The following is a 23,050-nucleotide window of genomic DNA, read 5'->3' on the forward strand; positions in this document are numbered from 1 at the left end:
TTTTTCTTAACAAGCTTAGCGCCTAAAGCCTAACTTCCATCTTCAAAGAAAATGGATGAAGCAACATTTAAAGTTCGTGAATTGTGGACATTATATTCAACAAACACAAATAGATATCCTAGTTACAAAGTATGATCCCAATGTAAGGTTTTGAAGGGAAATAACTTTGGAAAATACTTTTATTACCTTCTCTCCCTTTTCACCCTTTGGTCCTGGTGAACCCTGTAGAGATATATAATTACATCACGTAACAATACAAAATAACATAATATAATAAAGTGATTATAATATTATAACATGAGCCGTTAAAAAATTTGATGGTCAGACGTTCAAATCATAAAGTATGTAAGTTTAATGTGGTCTAATGGTCTAACTGTAGTAATTAGAATATTAACTTTAGTGATATACGCAGACGTGAAAACACGCCTACAACGTATCGAGGTTATCATTGTATGTTGAGCACAAGTGGTTTACAACTAATGTTAGCAGTCAGTGGTTCAAAGTCAGTGTTGGCAGCCAGTGATCCACAGACAGTAGTGGCAGTCTGTATTCACAGCCAGTATTAGTAGTCAGTAGTTCACGTCCAGAGTTGGCAGGGATTCAGTTTTAGCTCTATGTAATTCACAGCCAGAGTTAGAATCAAAGTGGTTAATAAACAAAGTGGTTATAAACAAAGTGGTTAGAAACCAAGTGGTTAGAAACAAAGTGGTTAAAAACAAAGTGGTAAGAAACAAAGTGGTTAGAAACAAAGTGGTTAGAAACAAAGTGGTAAGAAACAAAGTGGTTAGAAACAAAGTGGTTAGAAACAAGGTGGTTAGAAACAAGTGTTTAGAAACAAAGTGGTTAGAAACAAAGTGGTTAGAAACAAAGTGGTTAGAAACAAAGTGGTTAGAAACAAAGTGGTTAGAAACAAAGTGGTTAGAAAACAATTGGTTAGAAAACAAGTGGTTAGAAACAAAGTGGTTAGAAACAAAGTGGTTAGAAACAAAGTGGTTAAAAACAATTGGTTAGAAACAAAGTGTTTAGAAACAAAGTGTTTAGAAACAAAGTGGTTAAAAACAATTGGTTAGAAACAAAGTGTTTAGAAACAAAGTGTTTAGAAACAAAGTGTTTAGAAAACAAGTGTTTAGAAACGAAGTGGTTAGAAATCAAGTGTATAGAAACAAAGTGTTTAGAAAACAAAGTGGTTAGAAAACAAGTGTTTAGAAACAAAGTGTTTAGAAAACAAGTGTTTAGAAACAAAGTGGTTAGAAACAAAGTGGTTAGAAAACAAGTGTTTAGAAACAAAGTGTTTAGAAAACAAAGTGGTTAGAAAACAAGTGTTTAGAAACAAAGTGTTTAGAAACAAAGTGTTTAGAAAACAAGTGTTTAGAAACAAAGTGTTTAGAAACAAAGTGTTTAGAAAACAAGTGTTTAGAAACAAAGTGGTTAGAAACAAAGTGTTTAGAAAACAAGTGTTTAGAAACAAAGTGTTTAGAAACAAAGTGTTTAGAAAACAAGTGTTTAGAAACAAAGTGGTTAGAAACAAAGTGGTTAGAAAACAAGTGTTTAGAAACAAAGTGGTTAGAAACAAAGTTGTTAGAAAACAAGTGTTTAGAAACAAAGTGGTTAGAAACATAGGGGTTAGAAACAAAGTGGTTAGAAACAAAGTGGTTAGAAACAAAGTGGTTAGCAGCCATTTTAATAGTTGTTGTCTTTTCTAGGGGAATGTTGACTACTTTGACTATTTAGCTTCTAAAAAGAATTATTCAGCTACAAATAAAGCTCTTTTACTATAACATAGAACTGATTCAATAGTTTAGCTACATACCATTAACTTACAGAGTAATGAATACATTAAAAAATTATTTGAATTTTGCCCTCCCACCCAATAAAAAAAAAAAGTCCATAGTAGCCAATAAACATGAAACATGCAAGTCTTACCGACTCTCCTGATTTACCAGGTGGGCCAATTGGTCCCTTCAGAAAGTTAGATTGTATTAGAAAAAAAACAAACACGTTGGTTAGTATAAATGGTAGAAAATAATTGGATGTTAGAAAGAGAAATGCCAAGAGATTTAGAAGTACAAATGCTGGTGTACGCGAGCATAAAATCCCCTGTACATGCTATCACGCTTCAATGAAAATAATTAAATTTCAGAGACAGACATAGATATAGATAGACATAGGCAAGTAATTGTACGATTGTTTAGTAGAATGGAATGGATCAGCCAGGAAAACCAGAGTTAAAGTCATTGATTAAACATACATGACTAGACTGACACATGAATTGCGTAGGACGTATTTATCTTCTTTTTTGAAGTAACGTCTGTAATATATAAGATAAGATAAGTAGAGAGTGTAATGTAAAAATAATATTCTAAGGTCACTTTTTTTTCCAGCTGCTTGAAGGTATGTTAAGAAATTTTAAAATGTGAGAAATAATTTTTTATATTGATAAATCTAATGAGAAACTACGTCATTCCTATCGAAACTGATGCATAATCTTATATCGATATCAAATTACTATTTACTATTGATTGAGAATGTAGGACCAGCTACGACTTTCAAGTGCATTGCATGTAAAATGTAGTGCGTTAAAAAATATACTTGTCAATACTAAATATTTTCCAGTAAAGGAGACTAGTCAATAAGGTGTAATGGTATGTAAGGTGTAATGGTATTTAAGGTGTAATGGTGTTTAAGGTGTAATGGTATTTAAGGTGTAATGGTATTTAAAGTGTAATGGTATTTAAGGTGTAATGGTATTAAGGTGTAATGGTATTTAAGGTGTAATGGTATTTAAGGTGTAATGGTATTTAAGGTGCAATGGTATTAAGGTGTAATGGTATGTAAGGTGTAATGGTGTTTAAGGTGTAATGGTATTTAAAGTGTAATGGTATTTAAGGTGTAATGGTATTAAGGTGTAATGGTATTTAAGGTGTAATGGTATTAAGGTGTAATGGTATTTAAGGTGCAATGGTATTAAGGTGTAATGGTATGTAAGGTGTAATGGTTTTAAGGTGTAATTGTATTAAGGTGTAATGGTATTTAAGGTGTAATGGTATTTAAGGTGTATTGGTATTTAAGGTGTATTGGTATTTTTTAAAATTGCTTTTACATTGCGCATCTTACATGCTTCTAGCATGCTCAGTACGCTACGGTCCTATCTCTTTTGTGGACCAGTGGGGTGAGGAGGGGGGTATCTGGGAGAAGATTTCCGTCCTGTCTTTAGGCGCTCAGCTAGCAAACACAATTCTGATCGAGTCGGGATTCGAACTCCAGCCTCCGTGTTAGGTGGCCAAGTCGTTGTCAAGCGGTTTGAGCCTCTCAGTCACATATAACACCACTGCCAGAAGCATATTTGAAATCAGCTGTTTAAGTCGACTGGAATATTGCCAACTAGAGTAAACAACAATGTATAGCTGGTACAATTAGAAGTCTATTTAGCATTTGTAGTTTTCAAGTTGTACTGGCGATTTCCAAATACATTTTTCTTTATTCTAAACATCAAGGACGCTATATGAAAAGATCGCTGATATAACAAAATAGTAACAATATGTATGTTCTACGTGCAAAAGAGGTTAGACATGTGATTTTTTCAGTGCTTAAAAGTGTACACAGTACTGTTCCTTCTAAATTACATAGCTAATAAGTACTTCGAATTATCTTTGTACTGGATACGGGGTGTATGGGGTATCTAGTAGGGGTAGCACCTCTAGTGGACAGGCAGTCGTACCCTCTTTTTGAGGGTAGCTTGGCTCACTCTTGGTCCCCACTCGGTACCCAACTCTCACCTGTGGCTCCCAGAAGCTGTAGCATGCGCAGCGGCCACACCCCGGAAACGGCTTTGACTGGCCGGCTAAACCAGGTAGAGGGTATCTGACGTGTCCATGGCACTCAGTACACTGAGATTCTGTCAAACCTAGCATGTGAAGTCTGGACTTGGCGGCCTGTGCGTAACGTCACAAAACTAGACTAATCGATCAGAATGGCAAGTACCAGCACATTTCTGTGGAGTACTCAAGAGCAGGACAAGACACACAGAAAGTCTCTGGTCATCCACTGCACCCAAACTTGTCCCCGGACGTCTTGACCAAATCTTGCTTCCGGAAAAGGACGGGCTTTAGGGCGAGGTTTATATATTTTGATACAGGACCCAATGGATAGCAATGGAGAATCAATTGTCAAGAAATCTGCTACTATATTCATATCACATAATCATTTCTGAATTTAAAAGTAAATGAATTTAGCCCCTTGTAGGAATAATTAAATAGAAATAAGAAATTTATTTCATCCTTGTTACCTTAACATAAAAAAAAGTTTTGTAAAAGCAATCAGAGTAGTCAATCGAAGTAATTAAAGGGAGAAAACAGCGCTCAGATTTTATCATCAGTTTCATTTTTATAACGAGTTAGCGCCCTTTATTTGCTTCTAAACAAATTAGCTAAATTGTCAGTTTTTTTTTATTATTTTTTTTTAAGCCAGATCAAGCAAATTATAATCACCTCTGAGAACTCTGGTTAAAAAAACAAAAAAAAAAACTTTTTTTTTTGGTCATCAAAAACTTTTTTTCCGATTTTTTAGTTTGCGTTCTTCCCACAAAACATAAATTTAAAAAATTCTGCTGGCGATGTGTCGAATGTTACTGAACAAATTAATTGAACTTTTGTGTCTGAATGTGCGTGTGTGTATATATGTTTTTTTGTGTTGAGTTTTTTTTTAACATGTTAGAATATTGGCAGACTTAATTGGCTTGATGTGTCGTATGTGAATGTTTTTATGAAGAGAAAACTTCAAGTCCAGAGCAATATGCTGGGTTTTTAAACTTGTTTTTAATGTTATACGAGAATTGACGATGTTTTTTAAGAGAATTGACTTGATGTTGTTTATTTTTAAGTCTGCTAATGCAATAGCACGCTATAAAAAAAAATAATAATAAATTTCCTAAATTATAAAAGTATTTTTTCATTGAATAAAAATAAATGTCAAGCTTATGAAAAGAAATGGAAATATTTTAAATATTAAGATTTTTTATTACAGAGTTGTTTACTCCTTGCTATGTTTCTTTGTTCAATCCAGTAACATCAATAGAAAAACTAATGAATGTGGAACACAAGAAATTCCTATATGTTTATTAACTGCATTGTTTCATTGACTTTGTAAATGTACATGAAATTATGAAATTCACACATTGTTCTATAGTACCAAAAAAATATTGTTTAAAAAAAAAAAAGGATTGTTAAAGCTACATTTGAGATAATTGGGCGGTATGATAATATAAGAATTGTCCTATCATTCTATATGAACCAATCAGGATGTTATTTAAATAGTACCATGAATTCATGATGTTATTTAAACGGCAGTACTATCATGCTTTTTTAGAAGTACTATCATGCTATGTTAAATTTACTAGTATATATAATTTTTTTGTCTTAATGTGGCCTAATGACGACTTCTAAAAGTCTTAGCATACTCGCAAAGAAACTTGTATGAAGACATTGTTTTATTTGTATGGATTAGTTTTTTTTCCCCTGTTACTGGTTTATTAAATCTTACTGCATGCGTGAAATAAAATGAATGATGCAGGAATATGACCGGACACTCATGTGGACGAAAGCTTAGTTCTCCCACACAGAAGCCTCTAAACCAGTGATGCCCAACCTAATTCGACCAGCGGGCCATTTTTATTTCCAACACTCGTGTCGCGGGCCACATGAACAAAAAGTAGGCCTACAAAAACGATATTGTCCTGAAACCCGTAGATCCTGTGCTTCATTCATTAATGGGATATTTGAAAGTTATCTTTTTTCCCCGCGTCAGAAGATGGCTTCATTTCTTTACTTAAAATATCAGCAAACATTGTAGCTAGCTTTACAAGGGAGTCATATTTTTGGTAAATATACCCATCAATCCTCCAATTTCTAGGCTTATTTTAACAATCTTTTATTCGCGGCTCAAACCAAGAATGCCGTCCTATTTGTTTCATACTGTCGTTTATATGTTGTTATTTTTTTTTTAAACAGCCACACTTTCTTTATAAAACAAATTTGTTGAGGGCACTAAGCCCCTAACGAGAGAAAAGATAAATTTACATTTTTTTGGAAAAAGGGGGGATTTTCAACACTTTGAGCCGACATTTCGGCGGGCCGGATGGACTCACGTCGCGGGCCGGATATGGCCCGCGGGCCGTACTTTGGGCATCACTGCTCTAAACTATTTCAAATTCCTTGACATTACTTACCGGAAAACCATTTTCTCCTTTAGAGCCCTGAAATAAAAAATATCTCATGTGGGAATCTCAATACTATACACCGATGTACACTATATACAAATGTATATTTTATTTGTAAATTGTAAATACAAAGGCAACTTTTTATATGAAACGTAACGCTGGACAGTGAGAGAGAAAGCAGAAGGCAGAAAGAAAAGCTTTTATAAAAATGGAAAAATACAGTCAATGGAAAGATACAGCCAATGGAAAGATACAATCAATGGAAAGATACAGCCAATGGAAAGATACAGCCAATGGAAAGATACAGCCAATGGAAAGATACAGTCAATAGAAAGATACAGCCAATGAAAAGATACAGTCAATGGAAAGATACAGTCAATGGAAAGATACAGCCAATGGAAAGATACAGCCAATGGAAAGATACAGTCAATGGAAAGATACAGCCAATGGAAAGATACAGTCAATGGAAAGATACAGTCATTGGAAAGATACAGTCAATGGAAAGATACAGTCAATGGAAAGATACAGTCAATGGAAAGATACTGTTCAAAATAAGAAGATAACATTTACGTCCACTTTAAATGTCATCTTCTGACTCACAGAGTTACATTTTTTTAAAGATTCTTTGTGGTCTTCTTCTAAAAGATTAAAGAATAAAATCCACATGTATTCTTTTAATGTAATATACAGATGTACATGGCTACACTAACCCTTGCATTATGTGACAGCTAAAAAAAAATCAGCGAAGGGTTTTATAGTAACGTTTAGAACAAAGTGACTGATATTTTGTTTAGTCGCTGATAAAGAGTCATCCTCTTCCACAAGTATCGCACACACACACAGGCATTTCTAGATCTAACTCTGGACCTTGTCCGTATATATATAGCCATTTCTTACTATACATTCATTCATTTTGTGTCCTCCTGTTGTAATCCATATATACAAGATATATTAGTTTTGTCTCCTCGTTAGAGACACCCAGCCCCACATACACATAAAAACTCTCTTAAGTGGGTGTATACTATGAAACAACTTATTTGGCTGTTCTACTCTTGATCTACAAGTAGGTCAATCACTTATAAAAGTAACCCTGCTCAGCATTCTATGAGAGAAAAGATTTCACTTTAGCATTTTAGTAATTTAGTCCAACAACCCAACACACATCCACTCCACCCACATATTTACCCACACACAACCCAACACACAACCACTCCACACACAAATTTACCCACACACAACCCAACACACACCCACTCCACACACAAATTTACCCACACACAACCCAACACACAACCACTCCACACACAAATTTACCCACACACAACCCAACACACACCCACTCCACACACAAACTTTACCCACACACAACCCACACAAGAACTAGTTTGTTTGTTTTTGGGACAAAAAAAATATTTCTGTTTGTTTTTAGAAAGAGTTCATGATGATTTTGACCGTGTAATTTTCCCCTATTAAAAAAAAAAAAACTATTTGAGAACATTAACAGTAGAGTGACTAAAAAAAAGTAAAACATCGTATTTTAGGAGGAGTCTTGGTGAATGAATGTATAAGTGAGGACTTTGAATTTTATACTTATTCATATGAGACAGAGAGAGAGAGAGAGAGAGAGAGAGAGAGAGAGAGAGAATGAATAAATAAACTTACCATAGGGCCAACATCACCTTTTGGTCCCGGAAGTCCTGGTGTACCAGGGTTTCCTGAAAAAAACAAAAAACATTAGAAAAGTGTATTTTCTTTCCGACAATAATCTATTTATTTATAGACTTATTTTTGTTTAACATATAAGGTCAGGTAATGTGTTCATTTCGTTGTGTAATGTCATAAACTATATATATCTCACGAGACTGCTATTTTAACTCGCTGCAATGCGAAATACAAACAGAAGTGGGGTCTTCACTTCAGGTTGAACCAATCACCATTTCATTTCAGAACAATGACTCTTACAAAAACATGAAAACAATAAAAGTTCAGTCACAGAATGAAATTAAATTGTTGACAGCATTGAGAGCTTCAGCCTTCATTCACCACTTCAGCCTTCACTCACCACTTCCCTTTAATTCACCCCTTCAGTCTTGATTCCCCACTTCAGCATTCCTTTACCACTTCAGCATTCCTTCACCACTTCGGCTTTCATTCATCACCCAATTCGGCCTTCACTCTCAGTCTTAACTCACCACTTCAGCCTTCACTCACCACTTCAGCCTTCACTCTCAGTCTTAACTCACCACTTCAGCCTTCACTCACCACTTCAGCCTTCACTCTCAGTCTTAACTCACCACTTTAGCCTTCACTCACCACTTCAGCCTTCACTCTCAGTCTTAACTCACCACTTCAGCCTTCACTCACCACTTCAGCCTTCACTCTCAGTCTTAGCTCACCACTTCAGCCTTCACTCACCACTTCAGCCTTCACTCTCAGTCTTAACTCACCACTTCAGCCTTCACTCACCACTTCAGCCTTCACTCTCAGTCTTAGCTCACCACTTCAGCCTTCACTCACCACTTCAGCCTTCACTCTCAGCCTTCACTCACCACTTCAGCCTTCACTCCAAATAATGAGAAATGTTTTAAAATAAGTTTTTTGAAGTTTTCCACACAAAAAAAATGTGGTGAAAATGTTTTTAAAAAGACTCAATGCTCTGAATATCATGAGCCGTATTTTAACATGATCATCTTCAAATTATCGTTACTTCTAAAGTATGAAGTTGATTGTTTGATATTTTTGAAGTGCGTTTAAATATAACTGAAAACAAAGAAAAATTACTTTTAGATTTGTGTCTGCCTGACAAAAAATTGGCTGAAAATATCGAAAGGAAATTTGAAATCTTGAAGAATTTCTGATCATTAAATTTGATTCATTCAAAAACTACTTAGTTTATACTTCAATGATTTGGTTAAAATCGACTTTATTGTACCTTTAGAAATAACAAAAGTATATAAACTTATAATTAATTTCTTGTGTTCTTTCTTAAAGAAGTAACCTCCAAATTCAATTATTAATTAAGTGAATAAACCATTTCATAAAGTTCTGTGAAATAGTATTGAAATGATGTCTTACAAAAGTAAAGCATGTTGATGCTTATAGATCTTCACTGTTCATGGCCGATTACTTTTAAAATACCGCGGGAGTTGTGGAGTGTATTGTTGTGGCACGATTCAGAATTCATTATTTGTTTCGGAAAGTGGGGAAAATGTGACAGTGACAATGACGTGATTAATAAAAACAAAGACTAGCTTTTCAGACAGAACGAAATACCACCCGATGTTAACAGACTACTTCCAGGACGCATTAGAAATTGGAATCCTTTTTATAAACGTAGAAAGTTAGCTGACATTCGATGGTTCCCTTCACAACCATTCAACTTGTTCGACATTCAGTATCAGCATCAACTATTTTTGATGCATTGTTCGGCCTTTCGCCGGTGTTATTGGAATATGTATTACGATGAGTGTTACCTCCATTTGATTTATCTGCATTATACACCGCGGAAGCGCCTAACAGTATTTAAAAAAGGAGATAAAGCCGCAAGGCTGATTAAATGTTGAACGTCACTGGCCTATAGAGATGTAATAGTAGAAGTATATATCTACTTACATGGGATACTAGTCAATTTAACAGGATAAATAGTAGAAAAACGGGAAGGGGGTTTTCAATTTGACAAAACATACAAGAGTTAGCTGCCCTAAACAAAAACGGCTTGAAATTAAAGTTACGTCCCTTGGAAGCGACTACAACTGTCGGCAGTTCCGTGTTTTTTTCGCAGTCGATTCAGTAAGAGACCTGTAGTGTTATTTCACTAAGCGGGAGTCCCTCTGTTCCGAGTAGGTTGTAGGACGCAGTCTATTCTTCTGTCCATAATTGATAAACATTCCAGGGATGGGACACGAGTGGCAACCAGTGTCATAGCAAATCTTGTCTCTCGCTCTGGGAGGAGATCTAGCACTTGGCGCTGGGTTTAATCTCTTGTGCTCCACAAATTTTGTGCTGCGATATTTGACCACTTGATGTCACCAGCTGAAAGCGAGGCTCCGCAGGGGCTCCTGCTTTCTAAAACAAGAATTTCGGTTCACAGTACTGAGAACACATTGTGACGATGTGATGGAGAGGAGGGGGGATGCGAGGGGCAGGACGTGCCGGGTTTTTTTTCCCTTAAAAGTAATCAGCAAAAGTTTTAAATAGTGTTAAAACTGAATTGTATATTTTCAAGAGCCATATTTCTTTATATTATAATAATAATTAATTGAATCTTAACAAACCAGATAATTCCCTCAGTGGACACTGATAAAGGGACTACAATGAATTATCGAAACTCGACCCTGGCAGTGCCAGTGAATGAATACTGTTTCGATAATAATAATAATATAATCTTTATTATTCATAAGGAAATTTGTCTAGTAAAGGTACACTTGAATGTTATTCTTATTTTGTTTGGTTTCTGGTTTTCACCTCATTTGTAATCTGCGTAAAAATCAAACTACCCAATATGATATATATTTTTAAATTTATTGTACCGGTACTTTTATGTGCCTTCAAACTGAACCTTAAACTTCCTGAACAAGACACTGACAGCAACTGAATAGATTGATACGTATATGTGGTTTCTGTTTAGGAAGACTCAAAACTAAGCTCACTACAAATGTACTGTGCTTAAAAAATGAATTAGTTGACTCTCTAAAACGGTTTACTGTGGGAATGGTTCGAATCCCATATTATTGAACGACAGTCCACAGCGCATATCACACGACCAAGCAGGCCCTTGACTTTAACTGTAACATAGATCTATGCTGTGGTTGGATTTGTAACTTGTGTTATATAGTCAGTAGTGTCAATGAGTCTCTAGTTCTCAATGAATTAACTTAGTTTAGATATGTATTTTTACAGAGTTTATTCGCCTACCTTCATTACATGTAAATCCCACACCCACAGCTTACCAGGCTTACATTTCATGTAAAATGTACCATTTACACTTTACACTTAAAATTTTCATTTCAATTCTATGGAACTTTGGGCAGATCAGTATTATGTTTTCAATACGAATACCGTATAACAATATTATATATGATGTGCGAAAAAAACAATTATTTAGATGTTATGTTATTAAAGTTCGTGTACAGTGAGAAGGGCGAGGCTGATAAGAAATATATGGTCTGTATCAGGTCTATAATAAGCCGGAAACGGAAATGGGTCGGGCCAGTTTTGTGCGCACCGCTAACGTAGCACATGACGCCATTTCAAAGGGGCTCAACCAGTGAAGGGCGTCGCACACTAGATAGAAACGGAAGGGGGTGGCGGAGTAAAATGAATTGAAAGCCCTACATGCAGAATATTGACTGATTACCAGGAATGTCTCTTTTATATTTTTTAATGGATGAGAAAGTTAGATTGTGTATTTGAAAGAGAGAGAGAAGAGATGAGAGTTTGGGGGGGGGGGGGAGAAGAGAAAGAGAGAAAGTGGAGAGAGAGGATAAAAATAGAAGAGGACGAAAAAGAGAAAGAGAGGAGAGATAACAAAGGAGATGATAGTTGAGAGAGAAAAAAGCATGTAAAAGAAGAGAAATAGAGAGGAAACAGAAGAGAAAGAGGGAGGAAAGAGAAGAGAAAGATAGGAGAAATAGAGAGGAGAGAGGAACCTTCATCAACATACCTTATCTTCCCTACCCCTTTCCCAACTGGTCCAGACAAGTGATAGGATCATAGCGCATTGACAAAGCTAAAAGCTAACCAAAAACAATTGGTACAAATATTTTTAATCGCACAGATTTATTATGTCTAGGTCTGTTATACATACCATTCCATGACTGATCTAAACTAAATGATTCAATAACACTTAACATAAGCTTTGATTTTTTTCTTGTTTAAATGTAGCAGTGCTAAAACGAAGGAGATTTGTGCACATGTAACAGATTATTGCATGAAAAAAAAGTAGGTAAAGTTTCCCCTTTCAGACCATGCGGTCCATAGGGCAGATGATGTAAACGAGGGTGTCATGTGGCCAACACAACGACCAACCGCCTCTACCTTTCCCCGAATAATGTCAGGTACCTATTATTATTATTATTATTATTATAGCTTTTATATAGCGCTACAATCATGCTTATAGCATGCTCAGAGCGCTTAGGTCCAATCTCATTTGTGGACCAGGTGGAGGGGACGGGGTCTAGGAGTTGGTTTTCCGTGCTGCCTTTAGGCGCTCAGTAAACACAACTCTGCCCGAGTCGGGTGTCGAACATCGAGCCCCTTTCTAGATAGCCAAGACAAGCCAAGTTCAAGCGCACTTAGCCTCTTAGAGCTGGGCAGACTCAGAGGCGCCCAAAGATCCCGAAATTAAATATAGGAGTCTTCACCAGGATTCGAACCCGGGACCCCCGGTTCAGAAGCAAGTCGCTTTACCGCTTAGCACAGCGCCAGAAAGGACTCCTCAAAACCATACTTTTCATTTTACAAGGGAGTAATGAAAACATGTAGAGGTAATGAGTTCATGAATAGAGTGAGAACCCTTCAAACAGACAGAAAACATGTAGAGGTAATGAGTTCATGAATAGAGTGAGAACCCTTCAAACAGACAGAAAACATTTAGAGGTAATGAGTTAATGAATAGAGTGAGAACCCTTCAAACAGACAGAAAACATGTAGAGGTAATGAGTTCATGAATAGAGTGAGAACCCTTCAAACAGACAAAGTCTTAACAATAAAAAAAAAAGTTATTAGTACTATTTAAATGTTACTGCCGCCCTTATGAACCAATCTTGTTAACCTATCAATAACTTTGTTTTTTTAGCGTTTTACTTGTGTGATGTAACCTTTTCAATGATGTAAAACAATTTTTTAGTTGCATTTGTAAAGAGTAAACATGAATGGTAAGCAGGAACTTTGCACCCTGGACATGATGTTCAAGAAACCTGCTACACTTTGCTCTGGTCTTGTTTTTCCCCCCAGTGCATGAAATGACAGACTATTAAAGGGAGGTAATTACATAAACGCACTCACAATTACATGAATCTAGTTGGTGGCCGAGTTCCAGTGATAGCGAAATTACGTTTCATGAGGGAGAAATGGGAGCGTGGAATAGAAAAAGAAAGAAGAGAGAGAGAGAGAGAAAGAGAGAGACAGAGAGAGAGAGAGAAAAAAAGAGAAAAATGAGGTCGTTTTTATTCGTGACAAAAAAATATAGTTATGAGATTCAAATGGTATCAGTTCAAGCATATGTCTAGTGGCGCAGTTTATGACTGTTACATAATGTCATATTTTCACCTTCGCCTATCCCTTAGTCTGTTGGACCGTTGGGGTACCATACAAGAACTGTCAACCGTCTTTCTCCATTCCACTCACTCCTTTGCCTTGGATAGAATTTTTCACTGACAGACCTGTCCATTCTTTGATGTTGTCCTCCCTTTCTCTTTCTCTGTCTTCCTCTTTTCTTTCTGGTACTGTTCCCTGAAGGAGAGTTTTTGCAAGCCCTGGGGACATTGTGATGTGACCAGAGTTTGAATTTACGTTGACAGTGGTTATAGGTCATCGTTGGGTTCAATTGCTGTATTAATCCTGTTTCTTATCTCTTCATTCGTGATGGGGTCGTTGTGACACCCAAGATCTTTCTGCAGCATCTTAGTTCCAGTCATATGAGACTGATAATATTTTTCATATTGTCCTGTGTACTTGAATGTGTTTGTGTCTGTACCCTACTCTTGACTTGACCTGATCTCATAGGATTACTGACTTCGATGATCTGTTGATCATTATTCAATACTAACCTCGAGTGCGACACATTTAAGTGGACACAAGAATAAAATACAATACACTTGCTAACAAAGATACAATTGATAATGCCACTGAACTATTCCAACGATGTTTATTTACAAGATGAGGATGTAGGTCATGTCTCTAAATCTGTCGGTTTTATATTCCTTTCCCATGCTTCCTGCTTCAAGCCGAAGTCATATTCCCTTTGAAGTACACATATTCTGCAACGTCATTCGTCAGTCTGGCTACGTCACTACTTTTACTATCACTAAAAACATAATTTATTTATTTACAAACTAACATACTCTCTAAGCTAACCTTGGTCACTACAACGTCATGGGATAGAAACAGTGGCGTTGTCTTAAGGAAAGGCAGGGGTTACAGTGTCGGATATCAATGCACTTTTTATTCCCTCGTTACGTCCTCAGATATTCTGGTAGGTATCTTTAATCAATATCTCTTAGGAAGTAATATACTTCTGATACTTTTTAATATCATAAAGTTCATTTAGTGCCTTTAAAGTTTGAACGAAGAATTATATACACTCTTGTGTAAAGCTGTGACTTAAAAGAGTTCAACAAAGGATAAGATAATAATGTCACAAAGTAATCAGGTCGCTTGGCTAAAGATCTAGGTTAGTAACCGATTTTAATAAGCTCGGTCTCTGTTACCAAAGTTACCGAAATTAAGATCAGTTCAGAGTTCATCTGTGTGTAGATTTTAGGAAATGAAGCCTGGAAATGTTCGCAATATGTTCGCAATATGTTATACAGGTGGTATTAAAAAAGTACTTTTTTAAAATCACAATTAAATTTTGGATTTGGTCATAGATAAAGCACACACATACACACACACACATAATTTCTCGTTATCAATAAATTTACTATTTTTATCTCTGCAGCAGTATTCCTGTTTTCTTTGCTGTTGTTGTTGTTTGAGTCACGTCATCTACCGGGACTACTTTCTTATTTCACTCCGCGTTCGCATTCAAAAAGAAACAACGAGCTTGGATGTAGCTTTCAGGTGGAAGTCATGGCACTGAAACAAGAGACATTTGCTCAGATCCGGAAATATTTACTCGCCATGTCACTGTCGCAGTCAGGCGGCACGGTGAACTATTTGGCTACATCTCGTCCGACTAATCCTTGCGACAAAGGACCTCAGCGACAAAGCCGCTAGTGAAAACATGGGTCAGCCGGTGGGAGCTATCTGTTTTAATTATTCTATTTAGTTTCTTTTTGGCGTATACACATGCTTCGCTCTACTGCTCTCTATCTCAATAGTTTCTCCCTCCCTCTCTCTCTCCCTCCCCCTCGTTCTCTCTAATCGGGGCATTCAAATTTACATTGCGACAGACTTTAAAATCAAGTTTATTTAAGGATATGTCCAAAGTGTTTGAAGTACGGTCTCCGATGGGTGGAGATCAACACAGAAATAGAATCAGGGTAAGGGGCGCGATCCAGGAGAGTCAGAAAGAGAAAGAAGAGTTGCTAACGAGACAGAGAAAGATGGTTAGAGAGAAAAGCATGACAGAGAGAGCAAATATTTGCTAAACAGGAACGACAGACGAAAAGATTGGTCAAGATACAGAATACAGCCGATAGCTGGGCCAGGATAGTGAGAAGAGAGACTGGGATAAAAAAAAAAAAAAAAAGAAAGGATAGTGGTCTCGTCTGAAACAATGTTTGTTTTAAGTAATTAGTGGACTACATTTGTGGAGATGCTCCATGACATGTTTGCGCGTCTCCCGCTCGGGTTTTCCCTTCCCCCAACTGCCCCCATTTGCCGTATTCTTAACTGACAAGAGGCTAAATTTAAATTGCGATGTCAATAGAAACAGTTTAAATCTTTAGAGTTAAATAGGCACTTTCTCTCTGTTTCAACACAACGTGTGTATCGCGATTTCTTTTGATTCTAGGAACATAAGAATGGTTCTTCTAACGCTATTTTAAAAAAAAAAAGATTTATGACAGCTGAAAACGAGTTTTAGCTTACGTAGTTAACATTTGGATTCGATTTTTTTTTTGAGCCTGTTCAATATCTGGACTACGTTTGTTTTAAATAGCTCAAAAAGATTCTAAAGTGGTACCACGGAGAGTATCAGATTAAATGACGTCACTTAAGTTGTAGTTACCATTTTGGTGACCTCACGTTCTAAATAAAATATGTTTGTTTAAAAAGTCTTTAGTTGATTATATGTAATTTTGGAGTCAGTGGTTAGATTGCTGAACCATCGGACTCTTAATAGCAAGTGGTCAAGGTAGGCCTAACTGCAGTTCGTGGAAAGGTCCAGCACTAAAAGATTAATATATTCTATCGGGAAAACGATTAAGCAAGATGTCGTCCTCTTCAAACTTAACCTGAACGTCAAGGTTGAATTCTCATCTTGATCTATCAGAGTATTCTTATTCCAATGTCTCAATCACAGCTAAAACAAAATGTGCTTCTTCTCCATAGATTGATGAACTCGATTATTGGTGACAGAAAACGCGGTGACAGACCGATGCCGGATCAACACCAGTCTTCCAAACTAGTCTACATTAGCAGAAGGCTTGAATCATTCCCCACCATTCTGTTTCATTCCAACTGCAACGTGTACAATGGTTGCCGGTCACGTGACTGATTTCGGCCTGGTCAATTTCCGAACTCAGACTATGCAAAAGACGTCTTCTAGTTAGCGTGTTACTATTTTACAACCCTCATCAGTGTCCTCGCTTGTTTCTATGAAAAAAGAAAAGAAGAGCGTGCCCCTTGGCCAGGCCTAACTCCTAGGGCCAAGAGATATACTTTGAAAACCGATCAGGAGGAGAACACTGTGTGTTGATAAACTGGAAGCAAATTATTTCCACTTTTTACATAACAAACACATCTCTAAAGTTAGAGACAAAGGAGCAGGTTTGAATAAATAGCAAGCTATGAAAAGTTCAGATTTACCGAGTATAAAGGGGACAATTAAGAGCTAGTGTTTATTTCTATACTCATCCCTTTAAACCTTGAGACGGAAGACCGATTCAGAGAAGGTGGATGAGAATATTTAAATCGTTTTGTCCTGTAGTTAGAATGTTACGGTATAACAAAGCTGTTTTTGTATGTGTGTGTTCTGGAAAACTACGAAGCTTTCTGTCTGCTTACCCAGTGGTAATTAGAGAACACGTACAAGCCTGAGGACGCTGGGTAGAAATGTGACCACGTGACCCCCAGGTAAATGGATGTTCAGCCATGTAACTCAAGCGATAGCGCAATACTCTGAGAATCCTTTTTGGTTGTGTTGCTAGTCCACTTAGTGTCTGCTTTAACTGGGTGCTGGGTTTTTTCTTTTTCTTTCATGAAAATGCCCGTGACTCGTTTTTTAAAGGAGCAAAGCTTCTGAAACTATACATACAGTAATAGTCTATTTGTTGACAAGTGCTCACAGTGCACGGAACTGCATATACTAACCTACATATCAAAAAGACACAAAAATATTATTATTTACTCTTATTCCAAATGATAGGATACATTCTACAAGTGTACCCTCTTCCCCTGGTTGGCGTGAATCAGCCAGGAAAACCAATGAGTTAGCATGTTTTGTCTCTAAAGACATGCACGACTACAGTAACACATGGAAACTCAGGACGTCATGACAATGTTTTGAAGGACGTTCTCAACGTCTAATCTTTCGACTCAGGACCGGACACAACAGAATGCGACAACATATGTACCTGAAGCTCAAAATTGGAACCAGTGAAATCTGCCCATGTGGAGTATAACCAGAGAATGCCGACCACGTCCTCTAAAACTGCTCTCTTTACCAAGAGGCCCGTATAAGACACTGGCCCCAAAACACCCCAATAGAAAGAAAACTATATGGAGAGCTTCATGATTTGGAAACCACTGCGCAGTTTATCTCATGTATTGGTCTAGTCATCTGAACGCTCCAGCATAACAATGAGAACAAAGAAGAAGAAGAAGAAGGAAGTTCTGTAATTTAAAAGATAAGAAAGAAATAAGATAAGAATTCTTCAGTTAAAATGTAAAAGACTAAAAAGATACATTTACATTTTTCAATAAACGTGGAGAAAGGATTCTGCATTGCATCCCTACGAAAATGTCTGTGCCTTTGCAGCCGTCTCTCCCCTCCCCCCCAATACTATCGTTTTGACATTAAAGGAAAAAAAAAAGACTACGAAGGCGGCCATGTTGTTGACATTAAAGTCACGTTACGGAATGTCTCAAAGAACGGGTAAAGAATTTCAGTCAAGCGATCCCAAGTTCTCCGCCACAGAAGTATGCGGCGCCCTGACTCGGGGGCGTTCTGGGGGGATAGTAAGTTGAGCACATCACGGAGCACAGGTCAACAAGTACACAGGTAAAACACTGTCAATGACTTGTTGAGTAACATGGTCGGGAGGAGATGGGGACATGGATAGCTGTACGTTTGATTTTTTTGTTCATATCATTGAATATGTAGGAAAATAATTTCCGATGACATTAGATACACCATTTCGATTGATTGTGTGTGTGTGTATTATAGTGCCAAACAGCTAATGGGTAATCTTAACAATTTGAAACAGAGAAATGATGAAAGAGAGATGAAAAGAAAGTCCTCCATCTTAACCGGACACTACATTTGCACCAGAGAAGTTTTTAAAACGCAAAGTTTAAGCACCCAAAAAAGCGAGAAGAGAAGGATGTAGCTATATTTTTAAACAATTATGTTTAGCTCCATGTCAAGTCCTAAAACTTGTCCAGGTTGTTACAACGTTAATAAGTTGTTGACATTCTTTAAATAGCCAAATACTCTAAGGGAAGTAAAAATTTAATTAAACGAAGCAACAACTGCAACCCAGCATATTCTACAAGGTATAGCTAGATTGGAAACTGAAAATAAAGGGAAATTGGAAAAACTCAAGGTCCTTAAGTTTAAAACTGCTTGATAAATCTATATCTGTGGATCAGTTATTCAAATGTATGTATAATGTGTATTCATACTTGTAATATTTTCTGTCTTAATCATTTTAATTTGTAATATTAAATAATTGAATAATTGCTCAAAGTGGGTATGCCTCGGTTCATCACCATTGTAAGTATCCTCTGCTAAGCTTGGAGCTATGTCCTCAGACAACGTACAGATGCATTATAATATAATAACCTCACTGGAGCTAAATGGCAAAAGGATAGCAGTTATACTTGCACATAAACATAATGACAATTAGGTTGGAGAAATAATTAGTTGATCTTCTAGAAACATGCGATAATAACAATTTGGAGAAACGAGCGCAATTTTGTCATTTAGTAATTTGCTGTTTCGTAGAGGAAATTCTTCTGCTAGTCTCTTTAAACTTAAGACTTGTTGAGATGCGAGTCACCTGCCAGGTTCCAAGGATTAGTCAGGTATGCGCTAAGCACCTAGTTTTGGCTAAGACCATCAATTACTTAGATGGCCATTGAAGCTGGCTAATGGACTCTAGACACTGGCCTCTAGTGAGGGGATTACAAGATTAACGGTGTAACAAATTTGTTTCTAAATGAGAAACTAATTACTGCTAAGATAAAAAAAAAAGCTCACTACAGCGGGAGATGAAGATTATAAAAATATATGTTTTTTTTTGAGTGTGGCAAAAAATGTAGGTCACAGTTGGGTCTGTAAGACGCGTGAATAAATACACTCTCTTCGTAATCTTCAGACTTGAAAAGATGTCTTTATTGTATATTTAATTATCAGATGTACAAATGCTAGGCCACCCCACCAGTAAACCAGTAAAAAAAAAAAAGGTCCAACATAGACTAATTAGAAAACAAGAGAGGACATTGAAGTCTTATAAAAGTGAATGAATATTTCAGTCAACTTAAGCTTCATTTCATCTCGGTTGAAATGTGACATAACAATGTAGTTGAACAACTTTTAATGTTATGACTAGCTTTTTAAATCTACAGTCAATGTTATGACTAGCTTTTTAAATCTACAGTCAATGTTATGACTAGCTTTTTAAATCTACAGTCAATGTTATGACTAGCTTTTTAAATCTACAGTCAATGCTATGACTAGCTTTTTAAATCTACAGTCAATGTTATGACTAGCTTTTTAAATCTACAGTCAATGTTATGACTAGCTTTTTAAATCTACAGTCAATGTTATGACTAGCTTTTTAAATCTACAGTCAATGTTAAGACTAGCTTTTTAAATCTACAGTCAATGTTATGACTAGCTTTTTAAATCTACAGTCAATGTTATGACTAGCTTTTTAAATCTACAGTCAATGTTATGACTAGCTTTTTAAATCTACAGTCAATGTTATGACTAGCTTTTTAAATCTACAGTCAATGTTATGACTAGCTTTTTAAATCTACAGTCAATGTTATGACTAGCTTTTTAAATCTACAATCAATGTTATGAATGGATTCTAATATTTACAGTCAATGTTATGACTAGATTTTAAAATCTAGTCAATGTTATGACTAGATTCTAATATCTATAGTCAATGTTATGACTAGATAGTTATATCTATAGTCAATGTTATGACTAGATTCTAATGTCCATAGTCAATGTTATGACTAGCTTTTAAAATCTACAGTCAATGTTATGACTAGATTCTAATATCTATAGTCAATGTTATGACTAGATTCTAATGTCTATAGTCAATGTTATGACTAGATTCTAATATCTATAGTCAATGTTATGACTAGATAGTTATATCTATAGTCAATGTTATGACTAGATTCTAATGTCTATAGTCAATGTTATGACTAGATTCAAATGTCTATAGTCAATGTTATGACTAGATTCTAATATCTATAGTCAATGTTATGACTAGATTCTAATATCTATAGTCAATGTTATGACTAGATAGTTATATCTATAGTCAATGTTATGACTAGATTCTAATGTCTTTAGTCAATGTTATGACTAGCTTTTAAAATCTACAGTCAATGTTATGACTAGATACTAATATCTATAGTCAATGTTATGACTAGATTCTAATATCTATAGTCAATGTTATGACTATATTCTAATATCTATAGTCAATGTTATGACTAGCTTTTAAAATCTACAGTCAATGTTATGACTAGATTCTAATATCTATAGTCAATGTTATGACTAGCTTTTAAAATCTACAGTCAATATTATGACTAGCTTCTATTATCTACAGCCAATGTTATTGACTAGATTCTGTTCTATACAGTCAGAGCTATGACCAGCTACTACAGGGTGGCCAAGGTAAGTAGGCCTGGTATGATTACGATGACAAGCAAAACTTAAGATGGCCGCTGGCTCGATTCAAATATTATGTGCAGCTTGACTTCGGGACTCTTAGCCACGCTGTGTATTATCTAATCTTTTATCTTGGCCACGCTGTATTATCTAATCTTTTATCTTGGCCACGCTGTGTATTATCTAATCTTTTATCTTGGCCACGCTGTATTATCTAATCTTTTATCTTGGCCACGCTGTGTATTATCTAATCTTTTATCTTGGCCACGCTGTATTATCTAATCTTTTATCTTGGCCACGCTGTATTATCTAATCTTTTATCTTGGCCACGCTGTGTATTATCTAATCCTTTATCTTGGCCACGCTGTATTATCTAATCTTTTATCTTGGCCACGCTGTATTATCTAATCTTTTATCTTGGCCACGCTGTGTATTATCTAATCCTTTATCTTGGCCACGCTGTGTATTATCTAATGTTTTATCTTGGCCACGCTGTATTATCTAATCTTTTATCTTGGCCACGCTGTGTATTATCTAATCTTTTATCTTGGCCACGCTGTGTATTATCTAATCTTTTATCTTAGCCACGCTGTATTATCTAATCTTTTATCTTGGCCACGCTGTGTATTATCTAATCTTTTATCTTGGCCACGCTGTATTATCTAATCTTTTATCTTGGCCAAGCTGTGTATTATCTAATCTTTTATCTTGGCCACGCTGTATTATCTAATCTTTTATCTTGGCCACGCTGTATTATCTAATCTTTTATCTTGGCCACGCTGTGTATTATCTAATCTTTTATCTTGGCCACGCTGTATTATCTAATCTTTTATCTTGGCCACGCTGTATTATCTAATCTTTTATCTTGGCCACGCTGTATTATCTAATCTTTTATCTTGGCCACGCTGTGTATTATCTAATCTTTTATCTTGGCCACGCTGTGTATTATCTAATCTTTTATCTTAGCCACGCTGTGTATTATCTAATCTTTTATCTTGGCCACGCTGTATTATCTAATCTTTTATCATGGCCACGCTGTATTATCTAATCTTTTATCTTGGCCACGCTGTGTATTATCTAATCTTTTATCTTGGCCACACTGTGTATTATCTAATCTTTTATCTTAGCCACGCTGTATTATCTAATCTTTTATCTTAGCCACGCTGTATTATCTAATCTTTTATCTTAGCCACGCTGTATTATCTAATTTTTTATCTTGGCCACGCTGTGTATTATCTAATCTTTTATCTTGGCCACGCTGTATTATCTAATCTTTTATCTTGGCCACGCTGTGTATTATCTAATCTTTTATCTTAGCCACGCTGTATTATCTAATCTTTTATCTTGGCCACGCTGTGTATTATCTAATCTTTTATCTTGGCCACGCTGTATTATCTAATCTTTTATCTTGGCCACGCTGTGTATTATCTAATCTTTTATCTTAGCCACGCTGTATTATCTAATCTTTTATCTTGGCCACGCTGTGTATTATCTAATCTTTTATCTTAGCCACGCTGTATTATCTAATCTTTTATCTTAGCCACGCTGTATTATCTAATCTTTTATCTTAGCCACGCTGTATTATCTAATCTTTTATCTTGGCCACGCTGTGTATTATCTAATCTTTTATCTTGGCCACGCTGTATTATCTAATCTTTTATCTTGGCCACGCTGTGTATTATCTAATCTTTTATCTTGGCCACGCTGTATTATCTAATCTTTTATCTTGGCCACGCTGTGTATTATCTAATCTTTTATCTTGGCCACGCTGTATATTATGTAATCTTTTATCTTGGCCACGCTGTGTATTATCTAATCTTTTATCTTGGCCACGCTGTGTATTATCTAATCTTTTATCTTGGCCACGCTGTATTATCTAATCAGTG

At 36.1% G+C, this 23,050-nt stretch overlaps 1 protein-coding gene across 18 annotated transcripts in view; it reads right to left on the bottom strand.

Moving 5' to 3' along the window:
• Positions 1-23,050, bottom strand: part of LOC106055108 (collagen alpha-1(XXIII) chain-like) — a 178,040-nt gene that overhangs the window by 58,941 nt on the left and 96,049 nt on the right. For 15 of the 18 annotated variants that reach the window (XM_056021308.1, XM_056021302.1, XM_056021309.1 and 12 more), the window contains exons 4-7: positions 7,877-7,929; positions 6,224-6,250; positions 1,924-1,959; positions 187-222 (exon numbers count right to left, since the gene is read on the bottom strand). In XM_056021308.1, coding sequence (XP_055877283.1) covers positions 187-222; positions 1,924-1,959; positions 6,224-6,250; positions 7,877-7,929 — 152 coding nt within the window. The remainder of the gene's footprint in view (positions 1-186; positions 223-1,923; positions 1,960-6,223; positions 6,251-7,876; positions 7,930-23,050) is intronic. The other 3 variants (XM_056021312.1, XM_056021307.1, XM_056021300.1) reach the window with 1 other exon arrangement.

The sequence above is a fragment of the Biomphalaria glabrata genome, chromosome 2 (assembly GCF_947242115.1).
Source record: "Biomphalaria glabrata chromosome 2, xgBioGlab47.1, whole genome shotgun sequence".
Taxonomy (NCBI): domain Eukaryota; kingdom Metazoa; phylum Mollusca; class Gastropoda; family Planorbidae; genus Biomphalaria; species Biomphalaria glabrata.